Here is a 25,993-nt window from a genome sequence, read left to right as displayed (position 1 = left end):
TTGCGGGAACAGCTTCATCAGCACATTGTCTCGTGTTTCAGTCCAATGAAAAACCACTGCCGGCACTTTCCTCCTCCACCCCTTGCCATGCCACTGAGTTACAGGAAAGCAGAAGGGATTGGGCAGATGGCAGAGATAAGGGTCTGAGCTGGAAGCTCTGATGACATGGGAGACAATGGATTTCCCCCACCCCCTGGTTTATCTCTCACACACAGTTGCACCCCACCTCCCCCGATTCTTCCTTTCTAGGGTCCGTGGGCTTCTTTTCCCTCTGCAAAGTCCAGGCAGCTGAGATCAGGAGGGAGGAAATCCAGACCAGATGCCTGCCAGTGTGAGCCTCATCTGATAAGGGGCCGGAAGGGGCTTGGTGACCTTCAATGATGCACTGCAGGAATGGGAGGGGGGTTTTCTCCAACATCTAGCCCTGCAGAAAATGACACGCATATCAGAATGCCAGGGTTCCAGCTGCGACCCGCAAAGCCCTAAACGCAAGGCAAATTACACACCCGTGTTCTCTCTGCAGTGCCCTCCTAGACTTCAACCTTTTTGCTGGTCCACACATGCATGCTTGCCTCTCGTTGACCACAGCATCAAGCGACAATCTGCACATGTGAACGAGCAGGACCAGGTCAAATGCCACCGGCAGGACTTCCATATCGCCTCTCCAGCAGGGCTGGCTTTTCAGTGAAGTCAGTTCACAAACCCTGCGGCTAGTCAACAAACAATAATTAAGGGTAGAGGAATTCAGCTTGGTGCTTGGGTGAATTGGCCCCCTGTCCTAAACCCTACCCAGAACAGAGTCCAAGAGCTGCCATTCATAGGCTGCAGGATTCCAAGGGGCCAAATGTACTCCCGTTCTGGCAGTGGCATAGCTAAAGGGGGTGCAAAGCTCTAAGATTTGCAGGGAGCTTCACTGCGGCATGCAAGCAGCCCCTCCCCCTCCCCTTCCATTCCAGGAGAGGGGAGAAAAATGGAGGCATACGCCTGGCTCCGAAGAGAAGGGGAAAGGGCTGCTTGCATGCCACAGTAAGGCTCCCTGCAAAACTTGGTGCTTTGCACCCCCCCAACTATGCCACTGCGTTCCAGCTGACATGTATCAGCACATCCCTGAATCAAGTCTGGATAAAGACATTATCTCACACATTGTGATAATGTGAAAGTGAAGCTTCTTTAGTTCAATAATCCCCCGATTTCGCAGCATCTGGCTTCTCGGTAGTCATTAGTGGGTGCCGAAGTTCCAAGCAGTAATGAAGAGGAACTCAAATTTCATTCTGTAATCCCTGATTCCTATGCCTCACCCGCTAATCTCTGGCATCTTCATTTCGCCATCACAGTGATGAGGAAGAGAGAAAAGATGTTGCTCTGAAATGCTCCTGACTTGACAAGCTTCCTCTTCTCTAAGAAGGAACTCAGCCTGCTTTCACCCATCAAGCAAACCTTGGTTTTGCACTCCCCACATCTATGCAAGATATTGTCTGGAGCCACCAGTCCCTAGGATTGCCAACCAGCTTGGTAAGACCAGTGCATTTTGCACAGCACTGGGGCCTGACCACCGGTATTCGCCAAATGCCTCTCATAACTCACCAGAATCTTCTAGGGCAGGGGTAACATAGGGCCTGCAGCCCCCAGAAGCAATTTATCCCCCCTGTTATATTTATTCCCCTCCTTGAAGCTCAACATATTTTACACACACACACACACACACACACATACACAATGCTTTATTTATTTATTACAGATACAGGTAAGGAAAATTGGATAGACTTAGGGCTAGGACTACATAGGTTACACACAAGGGTGGTGGCCATCGATTACAACAAACATTAATCCAAATGGAATTATTCATCAATACAAAAATTATCATATTCATTAACCTACTGGTTAATAATTTAACTAAACGATCCATATTTTTCCTCTAATCTTATCTATCCCATCATAAAAAAGCTTCAGATTTTTACTTATACCCTTGAAGCTCAATATAATCAGGCTCTCTCACATCTTGAGAATACGAACAAGATTTGCACATTTTCTCTTCTGTCATTTGCAGCTAATGAGTTCCTATGTCAGAAAAAAGTGCATTTTTTGGCCAACATCTGCTTGATGACATCACTTCCTGCTTAATTACGTCACTTCTGGCTTTCAGCAGGCACAGTGAAAGCTAACTTCAGCCCTCTGTATGAAACGAGTTTGACATTCTAGGCTCTGCCTCCTAATCCGAAAGACTCCACTAAGCTCCATTTCTCTCCCCCTTCCCCGCTCCCCCACCCCACAGCTTTGCTCCTGACCTACTGAGCAATGGGGCAGGGGGCACTGAAAATCAACTTGCATTCCTCACATCCACATGTTAACATTTTAAAGCTCTCAGATACACACACACACAGTGACCTCACCAAGTGATAAATACTTTTTTTGTTGTTGGTATAGGCAGATGTTCCAATTTAATGAATGCCTCCGTATGTGTTTGTCATTCCCAGATCCCCAATTATTTGCTGTTGGGTTATTGTTCTGGATTGCTTAATGCCTTGCTTATTCTGATATATTTTGCTGATTCTAGTATTGTATTTCTGTATTCTTAAATACTGTAAGCCGCCTCTTGAGAAAGCCAGAAAGTGCAGGGTATAAATTGCAGATAAATAAAACGTTTACATTTTTTAAAGGCATGGAACAGATGCAGCTTAGACAATGGATAAATAAAACTGCCCGGAATTCTTCAGGCTCTTGGCTTCCTGGAAAATATTACAAAGCAGATCCTCGTTGTCAAGCCCCAAAAAAGTCAATGGAAGAATGAAGGAAACCTATGATGAATATCAAGGAACTTGATTTAAAATAAGAGGCTTGCAAAGTATCAGAAACCAAAGTCAGACTTCCAGCTGGAATAATTAGAGGAAGTTTAGGTATTTTTTTACTGCACATTCCTTCCTCACACAGACTGAGTTATCCCACCTGATCTCCCCTCACAACTTGTGTTCCCTGTCAGGATTCCCACAATCAATCCCAACTTGGCACAACAAGAGTTAAAGAGGTCTCATCACCCCAGCAAAAACTCAGCATTTAGCAGAGAACTGAAGTCAGGCTAATCCCAGAGCTTGTTCTCCCCTCTCTTCCATCCTGCTATTTTTAGCCAGGTATTTTCCAGAATGTGCCAAGGGTTTCTTCTGATACAAATTCATCACAGCCCCCCCCCCTTTTTTTTTCTCCCCATAGAAGCATTGCCCATACCCCAGGGTGCAGGAAATCCAACCTGTGTCTATCAAAAATGCACCCATTTATTATTGGTTCTGACCCAAATGTGCAAAACATCTGACAGTCCATCCCTCCAGGCAAAGGATATTTGGACAAATCCCCATTAATGTAAACTTAATGAATAGTTAATTCAAAAGGAAAATATTTATTTATATGCTGTCAGTTGTTCATGGCACTTTTACAAAGTCTGAGAGGTCTCTGCCCCGGTGGGCTTACAATTTATAATTCAATGCAGGGGAGAAAGCAGAAGAAAAGGTGAGAAGCGGACTCATGGGTTAAACAGGAGAAAGAATTGCTTTAGTTAGACGTGACTTGAGTTTGGTGACAGCAGGGTTTGGGGCCAATAATCAGGCAATGGACTTTTTTCTTAAAGAAAAATTTCTTTAAAATTTCACATTTTGTGCAAGCCTACATAGTTTGGTGTACTGCAGTTCACAGATATTATGATCATATGAAATTACGATCCAATGGAGAAGGGGAGGGGTCCAACAAAAAACTTTGCACCCCCTGATAAAACTCCTCTAAGAGGCCTGGGAACTGAGCAAGGGCTGATGGTCCAAGCAACACTGCCTTGGCCCACTGATTCCTGAATGGTGATACAGGCAAAAAGTGCTCTTTAAACCACCCACCCCCTCCTGCCCAGCACGAACAGCAGCAGATGATTTGATGCCTTTGGACCATAGGGTCCAATTCCTATGATCCGAGTCAAGGCCAGACCAATGGGAACAGGCAGCTGAGATATTAAAGCCATTGTACGGGAGTGACCTTTCGCCAAGCAACATCCTTCTGGCCTCCCTCCGTTCCCCAGTTCAGCAGAGGCCTCCGCACTGGTAAAACCACCTCATCAGATTTGGCATTTGTCTTGCCGGGAGATGCACACAGCTGGGAATGCAGGCACTTCTCCTCTGAACCGGCTCCAGCTCTGAGAAGCCTCCCCCCCTTCCCGTGCCTTCTAGATCAAACACAAAGAGCTGCCCTATAGTGGCATCCCTCTGGACCAGGCAACAACAGAGCCCTCTATCTGGCCTCTATCTGGCTGCAAACATCACTTCTGCTTCCCAGAGAAGTGTGGGAGAGTTGAGCATTTTCACAGATAGCGACATGAGCAAGATGTGGGAAGGCCCTCAACTCAACACTTCATTGGGTACATCCAAGACCATTTTACCACAGGCTTCTGCCTGTTGTAGGACTAAACTCTCTTTACCACCTTGGCAGGGTGATTCCGGCTTCAGTTACAGGAGACAATACACTCTAATAATGGGTTATCAATGGGACTTACTTTGAGGAAGCCTGGGACAGCAGAATTGGCCCATCACACAACCAAGCTAATCTGGGGGCACAAAGGTAGCCCAATCACCTGCATGGACCACAGGTAGAAAACAAAAATTGAACCCTCCACCTCAACAGTAAGAAACCGACATAAGAAACAGTTGAAAGTAAGCTGCCTTTTACTGGTATCTCCAAATCTTCCCAAAATGTTTCTGAAAACACCTTGCATTTATGGACTAGTTCCTAGCCAGGACAGACCATATAGATAGCTCAAAAATCCAAGTTATTGGCAGAGGGGGAATTTGTAGCCGGAGAGGCTTGGCCAAAAATGATGCTCACTGGATGACAATATTTGAGAAGGAACATACCCTGCACCTGCCCGATCTCGTCTGATCTCGTAAGCTAAGCAAGGTCAGGCCTGGTTAGTACTTGGATGGGAGACTGCCTGGGAATACCAGGTGCTATAGGCTTATACCAGGGGTGTCCAAACATTTTGGCAGGAGGGCCACATCATCTCTCTGACACTGTGTCGGGGGCCAAGGGGAAAAAGAATAAATTTACATTTAAAATTTGAATAAATTTACATAAGTGAATATATTTGAGATGGAACATATGAATGAATGAAGGTATTGCAGTAGCTTAAGGCCTATAAAAGGCCTTGCACAAAGCAAGGCCAGCCTTTCCTTCACTGCCACTGCTGCATCACAGACATGAAACAGCAAGTAGTGGAGGGAGCCCTCATCCCATAGCTCAGGTGAGAGGTCGAACAGTCGTCCTCACATTGAGAGCAGGTGCATCAGGCCAGCAAGGGCTCCAGCAAGTCTCTGGAGGGCCAGAGGTTCATTGGAGACTGGGTGCTCCCCGTGGGGCGGATTGGGAGCCCCCGATGGCCGCAAGCGGCCCCTGGGCCGGGGTTTGGGCACCCCTGGCTTATACCATAGTCTTTCGAGACTGAAGGTTGCCAACCGTCAATTATAACCAGAGACGTGTCAACTTCATCGGGAAGGAGGCATCTGAAGACCATCCAGACATCATTTGGATCTTCAGAGGAAATCAGCAACATAGCCCTTCGCATGCTTTCTCAGAAGTTAGTCATGTTTCATTCAGAGAGAGTTACTCCCAGGGATGTGCACGCAGGACTGCAGAGCAAAGAATCCGCAAGCCCAGTTTCTCCGCAACTGCCGCTGCTCTGTGAAGTGAGAAGCGGCATTGGCCCAAATTCTCACTCTGGCCCCACTCCTAAAGATACACCCTTGACACATGGGATCTGGCAGCTCAAGCTGGCGTGGTACCACTCGGCAGAATCCACTTTATGACCACCAAAGCGGTGCTCCAGTGAATAATTCATAGCCCATCTGGCCAGGGAAAGCTGAACCCCCCCCCCCCCCATTACAATATCAATCAGTATTCCTTTGCTTGGAGTTCTCTTGGGGAAAGGAGAAACTCTGGAAAGAGCCATCTCATTACAGAGAGCTAATGAGAGGTGACCTGGCCTTAAGATACCTCGGGACGAATCCTTCCCTCTCACGATATACAGCCAGAGCACCCAACCTGAAAGAGAAGGGAACTCAGCAGGTCAGACTGCCAAAAAGTCAAACCTGATTAGTGCAAACTAATTTTCTTGGGCCGACATGAGTGCCGCACACCTTTCTCAGGTCTGCAAAAGTAGCAGTACCCTTTAAAATAAAAAAACTGTCATGCTAAGTAGTTTATTTTTCTAAACTAAACGCTTTCCACATGCGCTGCCTCCGACGCATTCTCGGCATCACCTGGCAGGACAAAGTTCCAAACAACACAGTCCTTGAATGTGCTGGAATCCCTAGCATGTATGCACTGCTGAAACAGAGACACCTGCGCTGGCTTGGTCATGTCGTGAGAATGGATGATGGCCGGATCCCAAAAGATCTCCTCTATGGAGAACTCGTGCAAGGAAAGAACCCTACAGGTAGACCACAGCTGCGATACAAGGACATCTGCAAGAGGGATCTGAAGGCCTTAGGAGTGGACCTCAACAGGTGGGAAACCCTGGCCTCTGAGCAGCCCGCTTGGAGGCAGTCTGTGCAACATGGCCTTTCCCAGTTTGAAGAGACACTTGGCCAACAGTCTGAGGCTAAGAGGCAAAGAAGGAAGGCCCACAGCCAGGGAGACAGACCAGGGACAGACTGCGCTTGCTCCCAGTGTGGAAGGGATTGTCGCTCCCGAATCGGCCTTTTCAGCCACACTAGACGCTGTTCCAGAACCACCTTTCAGAGCGCGAAACCAGAGTCTTTCGAGAATGAAGGTTGCCAACAAGGACCCTCCAATATTGCAGAGATGAAGAAAATCAGAATTGTCCTACAAGATGCGATTTACGGCTCACAATACATCTCAGGAGCCGCAGGGTGTGAAACCACAAGCTGAGCACTGCAGGGGGCCTAACCGCTCGTGTTCAGGCATGCGCACTGGGGAAAGGTTTGTCTGCCTCCCCACTCAGAAGTTTAGTCTCTAGAAGACTATGGGGAGAGAGCTGAACGAGACAAGACGAGCAGTTCAGCATTTCCCTAACTGTGGGTCAACCCTGATATGCGGTGTGTCACAACCTGACACTCACTGTAGCACCACAGAGCGGTACTGGGAGCCACCGGAAGCCGTTTCCTGATTGCACCAGGCCTGCGACCCACTCCATTGGCCTCCGCAGGCAACGGAATGCCTTGACATGTGACCAGAAGCAACTTGCAGTTTGTTTCCACGAGGTATTCTGGGGCCAATGGAGTGGGTCGTGGGCCCAGTGTGACCCAGAAGCACCCTCCCGTGGCTCCCAATAATGTTTTATGGGGCTACAGTGAACATTGGGTCATAACGAAGCGCGGAGGACGAGGTGGGTGGTAGTGGTTCAAAGTTTGTGAACAACTGGAGCAGTACATCCTGACAAAGTTAAATACAGAAGACCCAAAGGCCAAAACTGGGACAATGACTTTGCAGGGGCGGGTACCAAACAAAGGTGACCAGAAGCTTTAGGTTTCTTCCCTTTGCAAATGATGGAGGAGGAGAAGTGCCGCAGGACTGCACAAGCCCAAGGTTTACTGCAGCTTGTAGTGTACGTAGAAGAACAAACCATGGTTTGTCATTATGCCTGAACCAGACCACCTTGTCACAAGTGCTCACGTTGGCAACCTTCAGTCTCGGAAGACTCTGGTATCGCACTCTGAAAGGTGATTCTGGAACAGCGTCTAGTGTGGCTGAAAAGGCTGATTCGGGAGTGACAATCCCTTCCACACTGGGAGCAGGTGCAGTCTGTCCCTGGTCTGTCTCCCTGGCTATGGGCCTTCCTTCTTTGCCTCTTTGCCTCCGACTATTGGCCAAGTGTCTCTTCAAACTGGGAAAGGCCATGCTGCACAGCCTGCCTCCAAGCGGGCCGCTCAGAGGCCAGGGTTTCCCACATGTTGAGGTTCACTCCTGCACCATGAGCTAGCTGCTAGTTCACACACTCCAGTTGCTGAAGGATATTTTGAACAGTTGATAACAGAGTGGAGACAATTAGAATTAGGACGCAATCCTAACCCCTTGTGTCAGTGCTTTCCAGCACTGGCAGAGCGGTGCCAATGGGACGTGTGCTGCATCCTGCAGTTGGGTGTCACTCACGGAGGCCTCCTCAAAGTAAGGGAATGTTTGTTCCTTACCTTGGAGCTACATTGCCCTTATATCAGTGCTGGAAAGCACTGACATTAGGGGTGAAGATTGCACCCTTAGAGTTCCCAACCCCCAGGCAGAAATTAATGATATAATAGAGGTGTTACAATGATGACCCTCTATTAATCTGTAACACATTACAGTATGCCGCTGTTCAAACCATCCTGCGACACTGAGGCCAGGTTCAGGCAATCGTTTAACCAAGGTTTAGAAGTGTATCATTCATCAATTATGGCAAGGTTTGGGTTCTGCACTTCCTATCCTTTCCTTCTCCTCCATGCACAAGAGGAGAAGGTTGGAAGTCTCACTTTCAGTTTTGAATAAACTACAGTTTCCTGTTACATACGACCTCGGGAAACCATGGTTTATTCTGATAGTGGTTCATTAACCCCAGGTTTATCTGAACTAGAATAAGCCAGTTCCCCAAGTTTAAACATAAACAGGCAACTGTGATTCATTCAAAACTAAATGTGAAAGTTTTCAATCTGCCCCCCCTCACTTGCATGTGGAGGAGAGGGGACAGCGAGACCATGAGTCAGAGGCTTACAGCAACAGGTTTACATTAATCTAAACCAGCATATTTTAACCCCTTTCATCCCATGGCACTCTGACAAGGTGCTAAAATTGCCAAGGCACACCATCAGTTATTTGACAATTGACAATGCACACAGGCAGTGCCAGAGAAGGGGGCTCACATTCCCCAAAGGCCCTATTTATAAATGACCCTCCCCTAAACTCCCACAGCACACCTGTGGATCATTCATGGCACATCAATGTATCGTGACACACTAGTTAAAAACCACTGATCTTAAACCAAGGATCCCATGACAGTCTGAAGCTGTCTGCAGGTATAAGCGGATGGGCCACCAACACTTGTTTGTGAACTGATAACTCTGTCCTCTTTATTTAGCTTAAAGCTAAAAATTGCCAAGAGGAAGAGAAGGAGAAGATATAGAAGAGGGGGGAAAAAAGAGGTATCTGCACACCCTACAGATACCAGATGGCATCTGAGAAAAAAAAAAAGAGTATAATATATTTGGTAGCAGATGCAAAGCAACAGAAGATTGGTGAGTGCATATTAAAAAAAAAATCCTCCCCATCTAATAGAAAGAAGACTTCAAATGACCTGTATTGCCCTCCCACCCTTACCCCAAGCCAGTGAGCAGCTTATTAAATCATGCAGGAAATGTAGGTGAGGACAGCTGGCCCCTAGTTCAATCTGAAGATACTGGGAGAGGAGAGGAAGGGTTAGTAACCAGGATCACACACACACAGAGCCATGTGCAAAAACACCCACAGGGAGGCATGCTCCCGCCCCAGGCAGGCGGCACCCGGGAGGCTATCTTAGCAGCCAAGTGAGATAATACCCTAGGATTCCTCCACACCTCCTGGTCTGCAGAAGAAAAGCCTGACATCATAAACTCAGGACTATCTGAAGATAAGCAGCCTTCATCTGGAAGTCTGAAGGCCTCACTACACCACAGATTTCAACCGGAGCCATTCCTTCCCCTACAGGGAATTGTAGTTTCAGGATGGAGGGGGAAGGCAAGAGCTCTCTCAGTACCCCTCTCCAAATTCAGAGCTACTGAACACCCCTTCAGAGTTGGTCTGCAGACTTCCAAGTCCCCCTGCCAAAGGAGGAAGGGTTGCCACTGTTTCTTTGTCCCTAGTCTGAGCTCTAATGCTATTTAACCGCAGGCAGAAATTCAACAGGTGCCCCTTTGGCCAGCCTACAGCTGCATGGAATCCATTTCACTTATTTTCACCCCACCTTTCTTCTCAAGGCGGTGCTGAACGAAAGATGCCCAGGCGGTCTCCCACCCAGCCACTGTCCAAACCTAGCCCTGCTCAGCTTTTGCAAGGAGACCGCATCATGTGCCTTCAATGCACGCCTTAGATACAAAACCTACACATGCACAGACGCAATATTAATATAAGACAATTTCAGCAACAATGTCTTTAATTGGCACAGCTCTGTCACCTACAGCGGCAGTCTGGCATATGGAAATCAAGCGAACGAAGCTCTTCTCGTCACTTCATTGGCATGTTTGATGTTTCCAGTGGGGGGGTGGAGGAAGGGGGGCAACCATGCCCTTTTACTCCCGTGCATCATTTCCCTTGTATGACTAATGAGAACACATGCTCCCAAGCACCTGCACTCTCAAGGTCTCGCTTTCCTGGAGCCGACAACCCAGCTAAGAAATCTCGCCCCAGGCTCCTGTTCCTCAGAAATTCATAAACATGACTTTAGTAATTGTAAAACACCTAGCTGCCTGGAGGATTTTTCCCCCCTCCCACTCTGTGGGAGTTTTGGGTTCATTTTTTTATTTTTAGAGAGATGGGTAAAATATAAATAGATTTATATTGGCACGGATGCGTTTTAGAACAGAACATTCTTCCACCGGTCTGGCCTTTTGAAAGAGATAATGAAAGACCAAAGTTGCTGTTGGCATCCTTCAGTCTTGGAAGACTATGGTGTCACGCTCTGAATGGTGGTTCTGGAACAGAGTGTCCTCTCCAGTGCGCGAAGCCTGGGTAAAGTAGGTATGGAGGATAGGCTGTTACCCATGCAGCAAATCCCCCCTCTCCACGTCGCTGAAATGGTCCAATGGAAAGGCAGAGGCCAATACGGTTGGTTCCAGCGGCGTCGCAGGAGTTGCCAGAACGTGACTGTGTTCAGCCATGAACTGCCTCAGGGACTCCGGCTCCGGATTTTGCCTCGAGGTTGACTCCTGAAGCCTTTTCCACAACTGGATGTAGCCACAAGGCAGTGGAGGTTTGGGATCAGAGTTTTCCTTCTCTCAGATGAGCTGCCTTCCCAGGCTGATGAGTCCCATCTACCCGGTGGCTGTACCAAAAGTAGACCAAAGTAGCATGTACCAAAGACCAAAGACCAAAGTAGCATGTACAAAAACCCCAGCACATTAAAATATTGCTTGTTCTCGTATTACAGGTTGTGAGGACAGCTAAGAACAAACAGGGCCGGTCTTCTAATGAGCTCTGGCGAGACCACAGGTCCACAGTGGCACATTAGGGGGAGCGGTTATTACCAGGTGGTGTGGTAGTGATGAAGGAGACGGAACCACGGTGAAGTCATTGTCCTGTTTCTCCTCCTCCTCCTCTCTGCCTGTCATTTCAAAAGAGCAGGGAAGGCAGAGGAAGTAGGGGGAAAAATCACTCTAGCACAGTGATTTTTGGTCTTTTTCATCTCATGGCACACTGACACGGTGCTAAAATTATCAAAACACACCATCTGACAACTGACAAAGCACACACTGAACTGCGGGCAGGAGGCTCATATCCCCCAATAGCCCTACTAAAAAATAATTCTCCCCCAACCTCCCACGACACACCTGCAGACTATTTGTGGCACAGTGGTTGCACCTGCCCAATCTTGTCTGATCTCGGAAGCTAAGCAGGGTCAGGCCTGGTTAGTACTTGGATGGGAGACCGTCTGGGAATACTGGGTGCTGTAGGGCTATACCATAGTCTTTTGAGACTAAAGGTTGCCAACCATTCTATGGTTGGAAATTGCTGCTCTAGCCCATCAATCTCTACTCCTCTTCCTGCTTTCCCCCAATCTTTCTGCTTTTTAAAATGTCAGCGAGCAGGAACTGGGAGGACGAGGAGGAGGGGGGCAGCCACAGAAGAACAAGGCAGTAAGCAGGCTGTGGGAGAGATCAATTGGAGTGGGACAGGAAAAAGTGCACACCACAGAGTGGAATGCGCCTGACCTTGTAGTCTCAAGGGCTGAGAATGCACAAATCACTCTGCTACACCGGAGCAAGAGACCACCTGGAATAGGACATAAGAAGAGCCCAAAGGCCATCTAGTTCAGCACTCTGTTTTTCCAAATTGGCCAACCAGATTACTCTGGGAGGCCCAGAATCAGAACACACATAGGCAAACAGCTCTTCCCCATGGCTACAACTGGCATTTAGAGTCACGCGGTAAAATATTACGGCCCTCCCTTTTTAAAAAGATAAATGCCCCACGTGCATCAGCCTTTCCTTGGAGAATCCAGTTCTCTTCCTGGTCCAACGCTATGCTTCCAACAGAGCTACATACCTCCAAACAACCAAAAGGCACACAGGCCACAGTGCTCCCAGGCTCACATAACACCAGAACCAGGGGACATCCACTAAAATTGAGTGTTGGGAGAGTTAGAACAGACAAAAGAAAATATTTCTTTACTCAGCATGTGGTTGGTCTGTGGAACTCTTTGCCACAGGATGTGGTGATGGCGTCTAGCCTGGACGCCTTTAAAAGGGGATTGGACAAGTTTCTGGAGGAAAAATCCATTACGGGATACAAGCCATGATGTGTATGCGCAACCTCCTGATTTTAGAAAAGGGCTATGTATCAGAGTGCCAGATGCAAGAGAGGGCACCAGGATGAGGTCTCTTGTTATCTGGTGTGCTCCCTGGGGCATTTGGTGGGCCGCTGTGAGATACAGGAAGCTGGACTAGATGGGCATATGGCTTGATCCAGTGGGGCTGTTCTTATGTTATGTTCTCCCCAATCGATCGTCTCCAGGACCTGGAACACAGTACAGTATGTTGCCTTTGGACTGAGGAAGTTCTCTCAAGCTAAGTTTTTAATTGTGAATGATGAGACAGACAGACAGACAGACAGACAGACAGACACAGACAGACAGCTTGGAAGCAATTATATGTATTTCTTCCTAGAGGAAGAAAGGCAAAAACAGCCAGCAGTGGTCCACAAATGTTAAGAGGCTGTTTATTTTTAGATGCTAATTTTAAGCTGCATTGTGAACAGGGAAAAAAAAAAGAAAAGAAAACCCAGAGAGATGGCTGGTGAGGAAGTCTGGTGAGGTTAAATCCTGCAAGGTAGCAGCAATAAGGGCTTCAATAGACATTACAGCAATATAATTGCTCCTCGACATGTCTGTCTTGTAAGATCCAACAGCAGAAACACATGGCAATGTCAATGCACTCAGCACTTCTCTCTCCTGATTCACTGGTGGTTGTTTGCCAGGAACAGGGTGTCTGGTTAGCCAGAAACTGGTACAGAACTGTAGCCTGGTACAGAAACACCAAGTCTGCCGTAAGAGTTTCAATACTATCCAACAGAACATTACTGTATTTTACATGGATACAAATTATGCTTAATCTTAAGCTTCCCAGTGTCGAGCCTCTATCTGAGCATGTTTGCTCTTGTGATTGCGATAGTTGTTTAACAAGAAGAAAAATAAAATAATAATATTCTGTTTGCAGAAGACTTTTCAGAGCCTCACCGAGATCTTTCTAAATAGATTGCCAGGCGTAATATTCAGATTTCAAACATCAGTTTATTTAATGAGTTTGCTTTACCCAGAGGCATGCAAAGACTTCTGGATTTTAGTAGAGAATAACGGCCAAATACTATCCAATTTTCCAGCGCTGGTGCAGCCATGCCAACAGGGCATGCGCTGCATCCTATAGCAGGGGGTCTTTCATGGAGACCTCCGCCAGCTAAGAGAATGTTTGTTCCCTTTCCTTGGGACTCCATTGCGGCTGCACCGACATTGGAAAGTTGGATAGGATTGGGCCCCAAGTCACCAGAAATCAAGCAGCAAATTGGAGAAGCCAAAGTTGGAGATGGGGAGGAAAAGATGATTAGAGGGTTTCAGCAGCTGATGCTCACACCGATAAGAACATAAGAGCCCCCTGAATCAGGCCAAAGGCCCATCTAGTCTAGCTTCCTGTATCTCACAGTATCTCTTCTGTATCTCACCGATAACACATTAGGGATGCCCAGTTTTATGGGAGGGGGAAAGAAAGACACAGAGCTGGCTTTAAGCCAACTGGACCAATTGCTCCCATCTTGGCCCTAAGGGGCCACCACGCCAGGGTAAAATCAACAAGTAAATACTTTTACTTAATCATTTCACAGTCACTAAAACAAGTGGTTTTGTAACTATTTCCTTTTCAAAGGCAATCTGCACATTTTGTTTGTTTACTTGTAGGCTGACATGAATTGGAATTTATATGAAAACGTGCTTAGATCCATTTGGTCCGTTAACTCATGCGCTTTTAAAGCGGGCATTTTGATTACTTTCCACTGTACCAGAGAGATATAAAGCCTATAATAAAATTTTATTTATATCTCTAAGATTCTACAGGCTGGGAACGTGGGACCCTGCAAAAAACGTTTCCAGTTGGGCACCGCAGCTCCTAAAGCCGGAAGACGTTTGCTCCATCTGACCTTATCGGAAATCAACCAAAAAGTGGGGGCGTGCTGCCCAGTTACTATGCTGTCATCACCCCCCTCCCTTCACCCACCAAAAATAAAAACAAAGTTCAAGCAGAGAAGATGCAGCAGCACCGACTGCCACATGGAAAACTGGCGAAGGGCCAATCTTTCATTAAATCACTGGGAAAGAATGCGTTATTGAAAGATACAAAAGCAAAGAGGGAAAGCAAAGACAGGCCGTCTCTTTTGGATGAATTTCACGCTCTCTTGGCTGCCCAGGGGACAGGAGAGTTTTGTCCGTCAGAAGCGGATCTGAGAAAACAAAGGCGGTCAGATTTGCCCGCCGTGAGCCCACCACCCTCTCCAACTGTTCCCCTTTTCCAGAAGCAGCTGTGAACTCGTCTCCAGTGGGATTCTGGGTACTGCAGTCCCACAGTCATTTCCTTCCAATGTGGACGTGAGAGATTCAAGGCAAACTGCAACTAACTTGGAGCCTGGCACCAGGCCTGGACATCTTTGAGCGGCCTTTGGATTATTTACGTTGCGGCAACGTCTGCGGTCGTCCATCCCCCTGGCATCGCAGCGACGCTATTATTAAATGCAAACCTCTCCAAGTGGTTCAGAAAAGACTGCAAAGAAGACGTAGAAAACAAAAAAAAAAACTGACCACAGTCAGAAAGCAACACGGCAGGACAACCACGTTCCCCACGTCGGATCTTGCTGTGACTGTTTAATGTGGGTGGCCTGGGGTAATCTCATCTGATAACTGGGTGAGCTTGAACATGCAAAGGAGTCCAGGGTGAGCTAGACCTTGTGTAGGTGTGCAGGACAGCGAATTTGGGGCAGCTGAGAAAAGCGGCTATTACTGCAATGCCCTCCTTGGATCAACAATCATTAAAAGAGCAGGCAACTGGAACCCTGTCCCTCTTGGCACCATATCTAGTGCTGCATTTGGGGGCTTCTCTACCAGAACTGAAATAAAGTCAGGAAGGCATACAGTGGGTCCTTGGTATCCATGGGGGATCCGTTCCTGGACCCCCCCAAGGATACCAAAATCCATAGATAATTAAATTTGCAGGCTGCACGGCCTCCCTGCCTCAGGATACCTCCAGGACACAATCGGAAAGCACTTCCAGTTGCCTCTTGGAAGTCCTGTGAGGTCCATCAGCCTGCAGGCTCAGCACCCGTGGATATTGAAATCCTCGGGTGTCAAGCCCGCAGATAAGGAAGATCCACAGCATTTCATTTAAAAATCAGTTGCAGCCTGATACTGATTCAAGCATTTGTTCATCTTACACAGCATGGCCGACACGGACTGGCATCAGCTTTTCAGGGAGGGGTCTTTCCCAGTTCTATCTGGGATGTTCTGGATACACAGCAGAGGCTCTGCAACTGGGTTATGGCCCCTTTCGCACTATTCATTTATTTGAATTAACAAATTTCACATCTCATCTGCTCCATCCCAAACAGCATCCAGGATGGCGCACGACAAAATTAAGGGTGCACACGCGGGGCCTTTAAAATACAACAGCACATCAACTGTTCCGATGCACTTCTGAGTAAACGGGCATAGGTTTGGGCCAAACAAAAAGGAGCAATCAAATAAGAACACAATCAAATACGTTCTAGAAAGACTGTAGCTCTTTTCGGACGCTACCAGGGCTTCCATGAACGTGAGAAGAAGGGACACCATGGGTGATTCTTCCTCCAATGTGGAGAAGGCTCCAGCACAGACAGACATCTTCATGGAGGGCTCTTTTCACAAGCTTGGGAACCTGCCTTGCATCAGTACCTGTGGGAATCTCTACACAGACCCTAACGAACAGGCATATGTTCAAGGGAGCTGGCGGCCACAATGTTCAGAATACACCCCTAGGCTGATGGCTTGCCCAAGCCCTCTTTCAGCCACTATTACACCCTTCTGAAAAATCTACTGCAGCCACTATAGACTTTATTAATTTGTTCTTCAAGATCCCTTAGTGCACTGACTTAAAAGTCTAGAGCAGGGGTCTCCAAACCCTGGCCTGGGGGCCAGATGCGGGCTGCAGCAAGCCTCTTTCCAGCCCGCGGCCAACCTCTTGTCCCCTGAAAGCCTCTGGCCCACTCAACTGAGCATGACCAGAACTGTGCTCCGATTGTGTCTGGAGGGTGTTCTGAGGGCCAGAGATTAAAGGAATGAGCCCATTCATTAATTTGTTCACTCATCGGAGTTCCATCTCTAATTTATTTATTTAAAGTTTATATTTAAATTGTTTTTCTGGCCCTCCACACCACGCCAGATATTTGATGCGGACCTCTGGCCAAAATGTTTGGAGACCCCTGGCCTAGAGGATGTGGTGCTCCCTCATCCCGGTTTGGGGTTTAAGCTGACCTAGAAAAATACAATTGTTCTGCAATGTGTATCATGAACCACTGATGACACGTCAGTAGTTCACTACATGAAACTGCAGGCTGTGCACTTCATGGTGCTTTAGTGGTCATGTGCATGCATTTAGATACACCGAATGCTAAAGCCTGAAACTCTGTAACCCATGATGATTGATTGTTGGCAATCTTCAGTCTCGGAAGACTATGGTATCGTGCTCTGGATGGTGGTTCTGGCACAGCATCTAGTGTGGCTGAAAGGCCAATTCGGGAGTGACAATCCCTTCCACACTGGGAGCAAGTGCAGTCTGTCCCTGGTCTGTCTCCCTGGCTATGGGCCTTCCTTCTTTGCCTCTTAGCCTCAGACTGTTGGCCAAGTGTCTCTTCAAACTGGAAGAGGCCATGCTGCACAGCCTGCCTCCAAGCGGACCGCTCAGAGGCCAGGGTTTCCCACCTGTTGAGGTCCACTCCTAAGGCCTTCAGATCCCTCTTGCAGATGTCCTTGTATCGCAGCTGTGGTCTACCTGTAGGGTGCTTTCCTTGCACGAGTCCTCCATAGAGGAGATCCTTTGGGATAAAATATGGAATCTTCAAAAGGCAAAAAATGGGGACAAATGAAGGACAGTGCTTTACCAAGTGAAGGGACCAGGCACTGGGCTTGGACTGGAGTCACACAGTTAAAACATCAAATAAAAAACTATGTAACATCAGCAGTAAAATTACAACTGGTGAAGGACTCATTGCAGAAGTAGATAGTTTTATTTGCTTAGGGAGTATCGTTACATCTGATACATCATGCAGCCCAGAAATAATTAGGTCTAGCAACAGCTATGTATGCATATCTCAGTAAATCAGTGTGGAATAATAGGCACCTTTCAAGAAGCATGAAAATTAAAGTTTTTAAGACCACAATTATTCCTACTTCACTATGTGGCTACAAAACGATGGGACAAAACATGATCAACAGAAAATAGACAGTTTTGCTGTCTATGTAAAATAAAATAATAAGGGACGAGGCAAACACGAGATATACACATACACATGTGTATGTGATACACATATCACATGCGCATGATAATTGATGTGTATGCGCAACCTCCTGATTTTAGAAATGGGTTATGTCAGAATGCCAGATGCAAGGGAGGGCACCAGGATGCAGGTCTCTGGTTATCTGGTGTGCTCCCTGGGGCATTTGGTGGGCCACTGTGAGATACAGGAAGCTGGACTAGATGGGCCTATGGCCTGATCCAGTGGGGCTGTTCTTATGTTCTTAACTACAATTCCCAGGAAGCCTTGCAGGTCTCTTGTTATCTGGTGTGCTCCCTGGGGCATTTGGTGGGTCGCTGTGAGATACAGGAAGCTGGACTAGATGGGCCTATGGCCTGATCCAGTGGGGCTGTTCTTATGTTCTTAACTACAATTCCCAGGAAGCCTTGCAGGTCTCTTGTTATCTGGTGTGCTCCCTGGGGCATTTGGTGGGCCGCTGTGAGATACAGGAAGCTGGACTAGATGGGCCTATGGCCTGATCCAGTGGGGCTGTTCTTATGTCCTTAACTACAATTCCCAGGAAGCCTTGCAGGTCTCTTGTTATCTGGTGTGCTCCCTGGGGCATTTGGTGGGCCACTGTGAGATACAGGAAGCTGGACTAGATGGGCCTATGGCCTGATCCAGTGGGGCTGTTCTTATGTTCTTAACTACAATTCCCAGGAAGCCTTGCAGGTCTCTTGTTATCTGGTGTGCTCCCTGGGGCATTTGGTGGGCTGCTGTGAGATGCAGGAATCTGAACCAGATGGGCCTATGGCCTGATCCAGTGGGGCTGTTCTTATGTTCTTAAACTACAATTCCCAGGAGCACTTGCAGGTCTCTTGTTATCTGGTGTGCTCCCTGGGGCATTTGGTGGGCCGCTGTGAGGTACAGGAAGCTGGACTAGATGGGCCTCTGGCCTGATCCAGTGGGGCTGTTCTTATGTTCTTAAACAGGACCAACGGTGCCTGGTAAAACAGGGAGGGTAGATGATGGTTGGGTTGGCCATAATTTGCGAGGGAAAATGGCAGCAACCCTTACAAAGACAGATGTCTCCAACCCAAGCCGTGACACAGCTGTCCTCTTCCTCCAATCAAAATATACCTTCCACTTTCCATCTTCCTGCTGGAAGTGGAAGCAGACTGAGAATGGAAGCATGTTAATTAATTTAGTCCTTTTGCTTCATCTGCTTTTACGGGCTGCAATTTCCAAACAAGCCTCCAGACACTGTTAACGCACAAGGAGGGGAGAGGTTTAGTTTACAAATGGAAGCATTTTGCATAATGGGAAGGAAGGAAGGTGTGGAGGATTCTGAAACAGCAGGCTGCTGGCCTGCGGGAATTGCCTGCCCTATTTGGTCCTCCCCACCCTGCCTTCTCTGGCTGTTGGAGAAGTTCGCAAACATTCCTTGGATCAACAGGAATGGGTGCAATCAACTGTGAAACATTAGTTCTAAATTTACAACAGCATCCAATTCTGCCTTGACACACACACACACAAAATAAAAGCGAAGCAGAAAGGGAAAGACTGGCTGGCAAAGGATGCCAAAGAAAGAGAGACAATCTGCTACAGAGCAGAAATTAGCACAAACAACTCTCCATTGTCCTCAGTCGCTGGTCTTCAAACTGCAGTCCAAAGAAACCTGGTAGTTTTGAGCAGCTTAGCGGGAGATGACTCAACAAAACAAAACGATAACGGCAGACACATCAGCCCTCACTGAACAAAATGGCTGGCAACTGTCATTATCAACCTCGTGCTGCAATACAGGCTGAAATGGGGTGTCGGGTGCACTCTAGGGGGTACTGCCTGCTTCACACACAGTGGTGGCGATGCCCACTGGGCCCATAACCCAGTGAACTGAGCTAGGACCTTCCCCATAACCCTCAGTGACACACAAAGGTATTCCATGACAGATGTGGAAAGAGATCTTGGCAGAAAAGAATGTTCTTGAGGTGACCTCAAGTGAATCTCGCCTGCTGGGAGAGGCCAGGGGACCTCTCTCCTTTTAGAATGAGCAAGGGAGGGGACAAAGTGACAGCAAAGAGAGGCTCAAAGGTAAAGGGTTGCCTCCTCCTGCATAATTCTCCCTGTCCATTGATATCCTTGGAGAGACATTGGTCCATGCCCCAACACTACCTGAAAAATGATAGCTGCTTCTTAGCTGTGGTGCCCAGAGATGTGATGCCCAGAGAGCCTGTCTCCTGGGAGGCTGGTCTAGTACCCTCCCTGGCAGCCTTCCGAACATTGTTATAATCAAGCATTTTAGACAGGTGTTGAATTTGGTGTGTTGGGGTTCCCCAGCTGAGCCTGTTGGTGATTGATGCTGGGTGCTTGTTCTCCTGCACTGCCCAATTGGTTGATTCGCAATCATTCAATCTTACTTTTTTTTTTAACTGTTGGGTCTGCGTCACTGCTTTTCAGAACCCCTTTTAAGCCCCAAAGTGGAAGGAGCATTTTAAAAAAATAAATAGAAATGGGGGACCAGAAAAGCAACACACTGCAGAAACTCACATTATGAGTTTGTAGAGTTGTGAGAGCAGGTGTAGCACAGTGGCAGAGTTGCAAACCAAGTCTTCCCAGCTCAAAGGCTGCCTCTGGTGTGAACTTGCTCTGTGACCTTAAGCAGGCTATACCCTTTCAGCCTCAACACTCTCATCAGCTATATGGGGATAATAATACTTGCATTACAGGGTTGTTGTAAGGACAACATCAAATTATCAAATGGATAACTAAGCACCCTTTGCACACTCAGAAAACACCACAGAAATGTTGTTTCATTGTCATTTTAAGTAATGAGCCCTTATTCATTGTTCACATCCTAAATATAGACAAGGCACCTTCTGAGAGCTATTAAAATTATATTCGGGATCCAAGAACTACCACCCTGGGAGATGGAAATGAATAGGTCAGAAAAGGAATCAACGTTCAACATTAGGTCACTGGAGTTTACTGTAAACATCCAGGGAAACACACATAAATGCACATGCATTTGCACAAGTCTCCATGAACCGACAACCACAAAATGGCTCCGACGACTCTCGGACGTCAAGGGGGTGACTTGCTATCACTGCGTTCTTTGCCAACAGCTGGGAAATAGATGTGCAAGATGTACATTCTGACAACAGTGCTTGTTATTTACTGCTGGACAAGAAGCACCAAACGCGAGCCAAGAATGTTACTGAACTTGCCGTCCAAAGCACCCAATTCTGGCCCAAACTAAGTGAGCTTGTATTTGATTGGCTACTGCCACACAACAGGGATGCAGCTCCTTGCACACATGGCATTCTTTACATTCAAGTTCCCCCCTTGCAAGTTTGGGAGCTGCAAAGCTAAAAGCCACACAACCTAACAAAAAAAGCCATCTCGGGGCCTGGACAGCTGGCCCGGAGCACTTGCTTGCTTGAAAGACAGCTGGATGCTGTCTCTTTTTCTAAAAAAGGAGGATCTAGATATTCTTAAGGCCACGCTACAAAAAGGCCTTTGTAGATGCAAAACCTATTTGTGACTCTGGAGAATTCCATCCCTCCCAGCTATTTTGGCACATCCTGGGAATCCATGCCTCCTCAAGGAGTCTGTCCTTGAGGAGTAGGTGGGGGTGGAAGACACAAAGGCTGAGGAGCAATGGGTTTGAGAATGGGGGGGTCAAGTCCACATCCCACTCAGCTCAGAAGACGATGGCCTTGGACAAGCCTCACTCTTTTAGCTTAACCAACCTACTTTCCAATTAAAAAAGATGGTTACTTACTCTCTGGTTATAACTCTCAGGTTATAATCCTATGCACATTTACCTGGGAATACGCTCTACTGAACACAGGGCATCTACCTGTGAGTAAACATGCATAGGATTGCTCTATATAGCAATTTGTATACTGAAATGCTTACAGAAGACATGGTGATATGACCAGTGTGGTTGGCAGTCCACGTGACTTGGAAGCCCCAGTTGACCATGAAGCTTACTGGTGACCGTGTCCCAGTCACCATCTCTCAGCCCAACCGGCCTCGCAGGGCTGTTGAGAGGAGAAAAGAAGGTGGCCAAACAATGTACACCACTCTGAGGGCCCAATCCTATCCAATTTTCCAGTGCCGGCACAACTGTGCCAGTGGAGCATCCTGTGGTGGGCAAGCAGTCACAGAGGCTTCCTCAAGGTATGGAAACATTTGTTACCCTACCTTAGGGCTGCATTGCTGTAGCACCGGTGCTGAAAAGTTAAACAAGTAGGAAATACAGGAACTAGGTAAATGAGGATGATAGCCTAGAACAGTGTTTCTCAAACTGTGGGTCAGGACCCACTAGGTGGGTTGCGAGCCAATTTCAGGTGGGTTCCCATTCATTTCAATATTTTATTTTTTAATGCATTAGACTTGATGCTTCTATAGTATGTGACTGCATTTGGGGAAATGTTACAGACCTGTACTTTTAACATGTTATTATGTACGTATATTCTTTTAACAGTGATGGTCAATGGGACTTACTCCTAGGTAAGTGTGGGCAGGATTGCAGCCTAGGATTGTTTAAAAATTTTCCTGCTTGATGATGCCACTTCTGGTCATGACATCACTTCCAGTGGGTCCCAACAGATTCTCATTCTAAAAAGTGGGTCCTGGTGCTAAATGAGAACCGCTGGCCTAGAATTTCCTCCCAGAATACTTGCATGGTGCCACCTCTTCCTCCAAATCTCAACTCAAACCCCATCTTTTTTTGACATTTGCAGCCCAACTCACGTTCCCTATCCCAGGCAGAAACAAAGCCTACGTTCTGGTAAGCTGTGCTTTCTCCCATATGAACCTGCCAAATCTTGTGGCCTACAACAAGCAAATTTTTGTTCTTTGGGTTGCCTCTGAGGAACATAAATTTGCCAGTTTAGGTATAAACTGGCAAACACCTTGGGGCAGAGACCTAGTTCATGCCATTTTGCACTGGATACATCAATTATTATAACAGCCAACATTTTGTATCTGTTTAATAGCTTGTTTCTTTCCCTTTTGGGCATGAAATCAGACTTTGAAATCTTGGATAGCTCTGCTAGGGTACCTCTTGCAAGCAAGGTGGAGTCTTTGAACAGCTGTTTTCTCATCCCAGCCCAAAGGGATTGTTGTGGTGGGAGGGGGAGCAGATAGGAATGTAAGTAAATATGTGTGTATTTTTGTTCTACTCAAATTGGGAAAAATAAGATCAGGTTAGAAGTTTGCTTAAAGGTCACTGGATGTATAACAAAATTCCTGCCTGGAAATCATGTCTTGCGTGGAAGCTTGTATGAGGTTGCCAGATCAGATGATCGTGTATTTATGTACACAATGCAAAAAAAATTATACAATGCAAAACAAAATTACATACACATATACATATGTGATCACCAGAAGTGATGAACTATCCAGACAGATGATCTACCAAACATTGTTGGATGCAAGGCACACTGATGTTGCACGTACATATAAACATCTGTATGTGTGTACATTTTTTTCTTGTGACATTTTAAAAACACAGGAACGGAACCTCTAGAAAATATAGGATACAGATTGCATGTGATGTTTTATGTAAGCTAAATGTAACATGTGAATAACTGTACACGCATACAGATCGGAAATCATGTATACGCTACACGGACTCTGTGTGTGTCGAAGAGTAAGGTGTGAGTGTTTTGTCTGCCTGAAGTGAGGAAAAGCAAGGCTGCAAGACATCCCTCTTACACACCCATGGGGCCATTCTGGAATACACAACCAGACCCTCCCTGGCCTTTATTAATAGCCAGATGACAAGCAACCCCCCCCCCCCAATTCATTCATGAATGGAATTAGCAAATGTTTTCGCAATTAAAGTGGCAAACATTTGCGTGGGGGCTGCCCGAACAAAGGGCGACTGTGTTGCCAAGTGAATAGGATCCTGTATCAACTCTGCCTGGCCAAGCCCCGCATTCCTGATTCCCTGGTCCTTTGGAAAGACAAGGGGAGGTGCTTGAACTATGGGGAGGGTTGAGGGGGGTACAGCCAAGACCCCTTATTACTTGGAAGCGGTGGTGGGAGTGGGGGCCTCATCACTTTTAAGTCTTGAAAAGTAAAGAAAAGAAGTGAGCTCCTGGGGGAACAAATACACACATGCAAATTCGCATATGCCTCGTAATTCAACCCTGATGTGCGATATATGTGTCCGTGCGCCTAAACTATAGGCGGATGGGGCAGGGAAAGTGTTCCCACATGCCAGCTTTAAAGGGAAACTCCCTTTCCTGGAACAGTTTTTTATTTTCCCAACCAGAGCAAGATCTCTCCATGCGCCTCTGCCCTCCCGACCAGACTTCTCACAAAGAGTGCTCAGAAGTTCTGGAAAGAGAAAGAAACTTTGACGGCTTCCAGGGGGGGCTCTTGGAGCTTTTGTGCTTGTCCCCCCTCGCAACTGGTAGAGGGGGGAACCCCTCGAGAAAGACACTTCTTTTTTTAGGAGCCTGATATGACCTCTGAGACACAATTCTGTTTCTTTCAAGGGCCCCCCAATTACCCCCCCACCCATCGCTTTTTCACCACCACCGCGCACGATGCCCACAAAGTAAAGGGGGGATAGAGACCACCTGCCACTGTTTTTTGAAAGCTTCCCCCGTGGCTCCTTTTGTCCCTTTCAGTCCCTTCTCCAGCCACAAGCCCCCCACACAGCCCACGCAACTGGAACCCTTGTGAATCCCAAAGCCACAGCAGGCACCCCCAGCCTCTATTGTCCTCTGCACTCAGTGGCCCATTGATGGGAAGGGTGCAAGCGCCCCCCCCATGGCATGCACAGTTACGCCCCCTCCCATCTCCCAGCTGAAGGCAGCGCTGGGGCTGGAAGGGGGGCTGGTGGTCGCTGGTGGGGCAAGGCAAGAAGGGCTGCTCTGCTCTGCCCCCTTCCTTCCGGGCTTCCCTGCGCCTCCCCACAGCGCGGCCCCCTCCCTGCACCAGCTCCTGCCCCCCTCCCCACCCCACCGGGCGGGACTCACGGAGCACGGGCAGGAGAAGCAGCAGCGTCCAGCGTCCGAGCGCCATGATGGGGATGTGACTCTGAGCCGCCGGGCTGGCCGGGCCGGAGCTTGCGCATTCCCCGCCTGGCCGGGTCCCAGCGCTGGGTGGGAGGAGAGAGCGCGGCGAAGGAGGGATGCTGCCGGAGCAGGACTCCGTTGTCCAGGCAACGGTCGCCCGGGCGACGGGAGATGCCGGGGCTCGTTGGCATGGCAACCGCATCCCCAGCCGGCGCGCGGATGCTGGAACCTCCAGGCGGACGTTCCGAGCGGTGGGGGAGCCGGTTCTGGAGGCAGGCTGGCGGGGAAAGGGACCCAGGTGCCTTACAGCCCAAGCCTATGCATGTCTACTCAGAAGTAAGCCCCTTATAACCAATGGGGCTCACTTCCAGGTAAGTATAGAAGGCTGCAATCCTATCCACTCTTACCCAGGAGTAAGCTCCCTTGACTAAAAGGGACTTACTTCTGAGTAGACATGCATAGGATTGGGCTCTTAGAACCCAATCCTATCCATCTTTCCAGCACCGGTATAGCCACAATGCAGCCCCAAGGTAGGAAAACAAATGTTTCTCCCCCCTTAGCTATGCCACTGGTGAGAGGCAAACAATTATTGTCAGGTCCAGCCCAAAACTTCCTGGCAAAAGGCCGCCCCCTCTGTTACTGAGTGATGTCCCATCCTCTGTTCTTCTCACTCGCTGGAAAAGGAAGCGGGAAGGGGTGCAGCAGGTGGGCTAGACTATCTACATTTCCTCTCCCACTCCTCTTTCTCATGCAATCCACAGAGTGGTGGTGAGTGCCCCTTGCCAGTCTGCTGCTTGAGGCAAGTGCTTGTGGGCCAAATCCTATTCAACTTTCCAGCGCAGGTGCAGCCATTATTATTATTATTATTATTATTATTATTATTATTATTATTATTATTATTATTATTATTATTATATTGCTTTTCAACTAAAGTTCACAAAGCGGTTTACAGAGAAAAATCAAATAACTAAATGGCTCCCTGTCCCAAAAGGGCTCACAATCTAAAAAGATGCAAAAGAACACCAGCAGACAGCCACTAGAACAGACACTGCTGGGGGGAGGTGGGCCAGTTACTCTCCCCCTGCTAAAAAGAGGAGCACCCACTTGAAAAAGTATTTCTTACCCAGTTAGCAGGGGTTAGCCCAATGGGGCATGCACTGCATCCTGTGGTAGGAGGGCAATCACAGAGGCCTCCTCCAGGTAAGGGAATGTTTGTTTTCTTTCTTTGG

At 47.7% G+C, this 25,993-nt stretch overlaps 1 protein-coding gene across 1 annotated transcript in view; it reads right to left on the bottom strand.

The window, feature by feature from the left end:
* The window catches only part of JAM3 (junctional adhesion molecule 3), a 43,539-nt gene extending 18,747 nt beyond the window's left edge, over positions 1 to 24,792 (bottom strand). The window contains exon 1 of the mRNA XM_066639736.1: positions 24,726 to 24,792. Within this exon, the coding sequence (XP_066495833.1) occupies positions 24,726 to 24,771 (46 nt within the window). The 5' untranslated portion in view covers positions 24,772 to 24,792. The remainder of the gene's footprint in view (positions 1 to 24,725) is intronic.
* Between the last annotated feature and the right edge of the window lie 1,201 nt (positions 24,793 to 25,993).

Source organism: Tiliqua scincoides, chromosome 11 (assembly GCF_035046505.1).
Source record: "Tiliqua scincoides isolate rTilSci1 chromosome 11, rTilSci1.hap2, whole genome shotgun sequence".
Classification (NCBI taxonomy): Eukaryota; Metazoa; Chordata; class Lepidosauria; order Squamata; family Scincidae; genus Tiliqua; species Tiliqua scincoides.
Note: the sequence above shows the minus strand (reverse complement) of the source record. Positions and strands in the feature narration are given on the sequence as shown.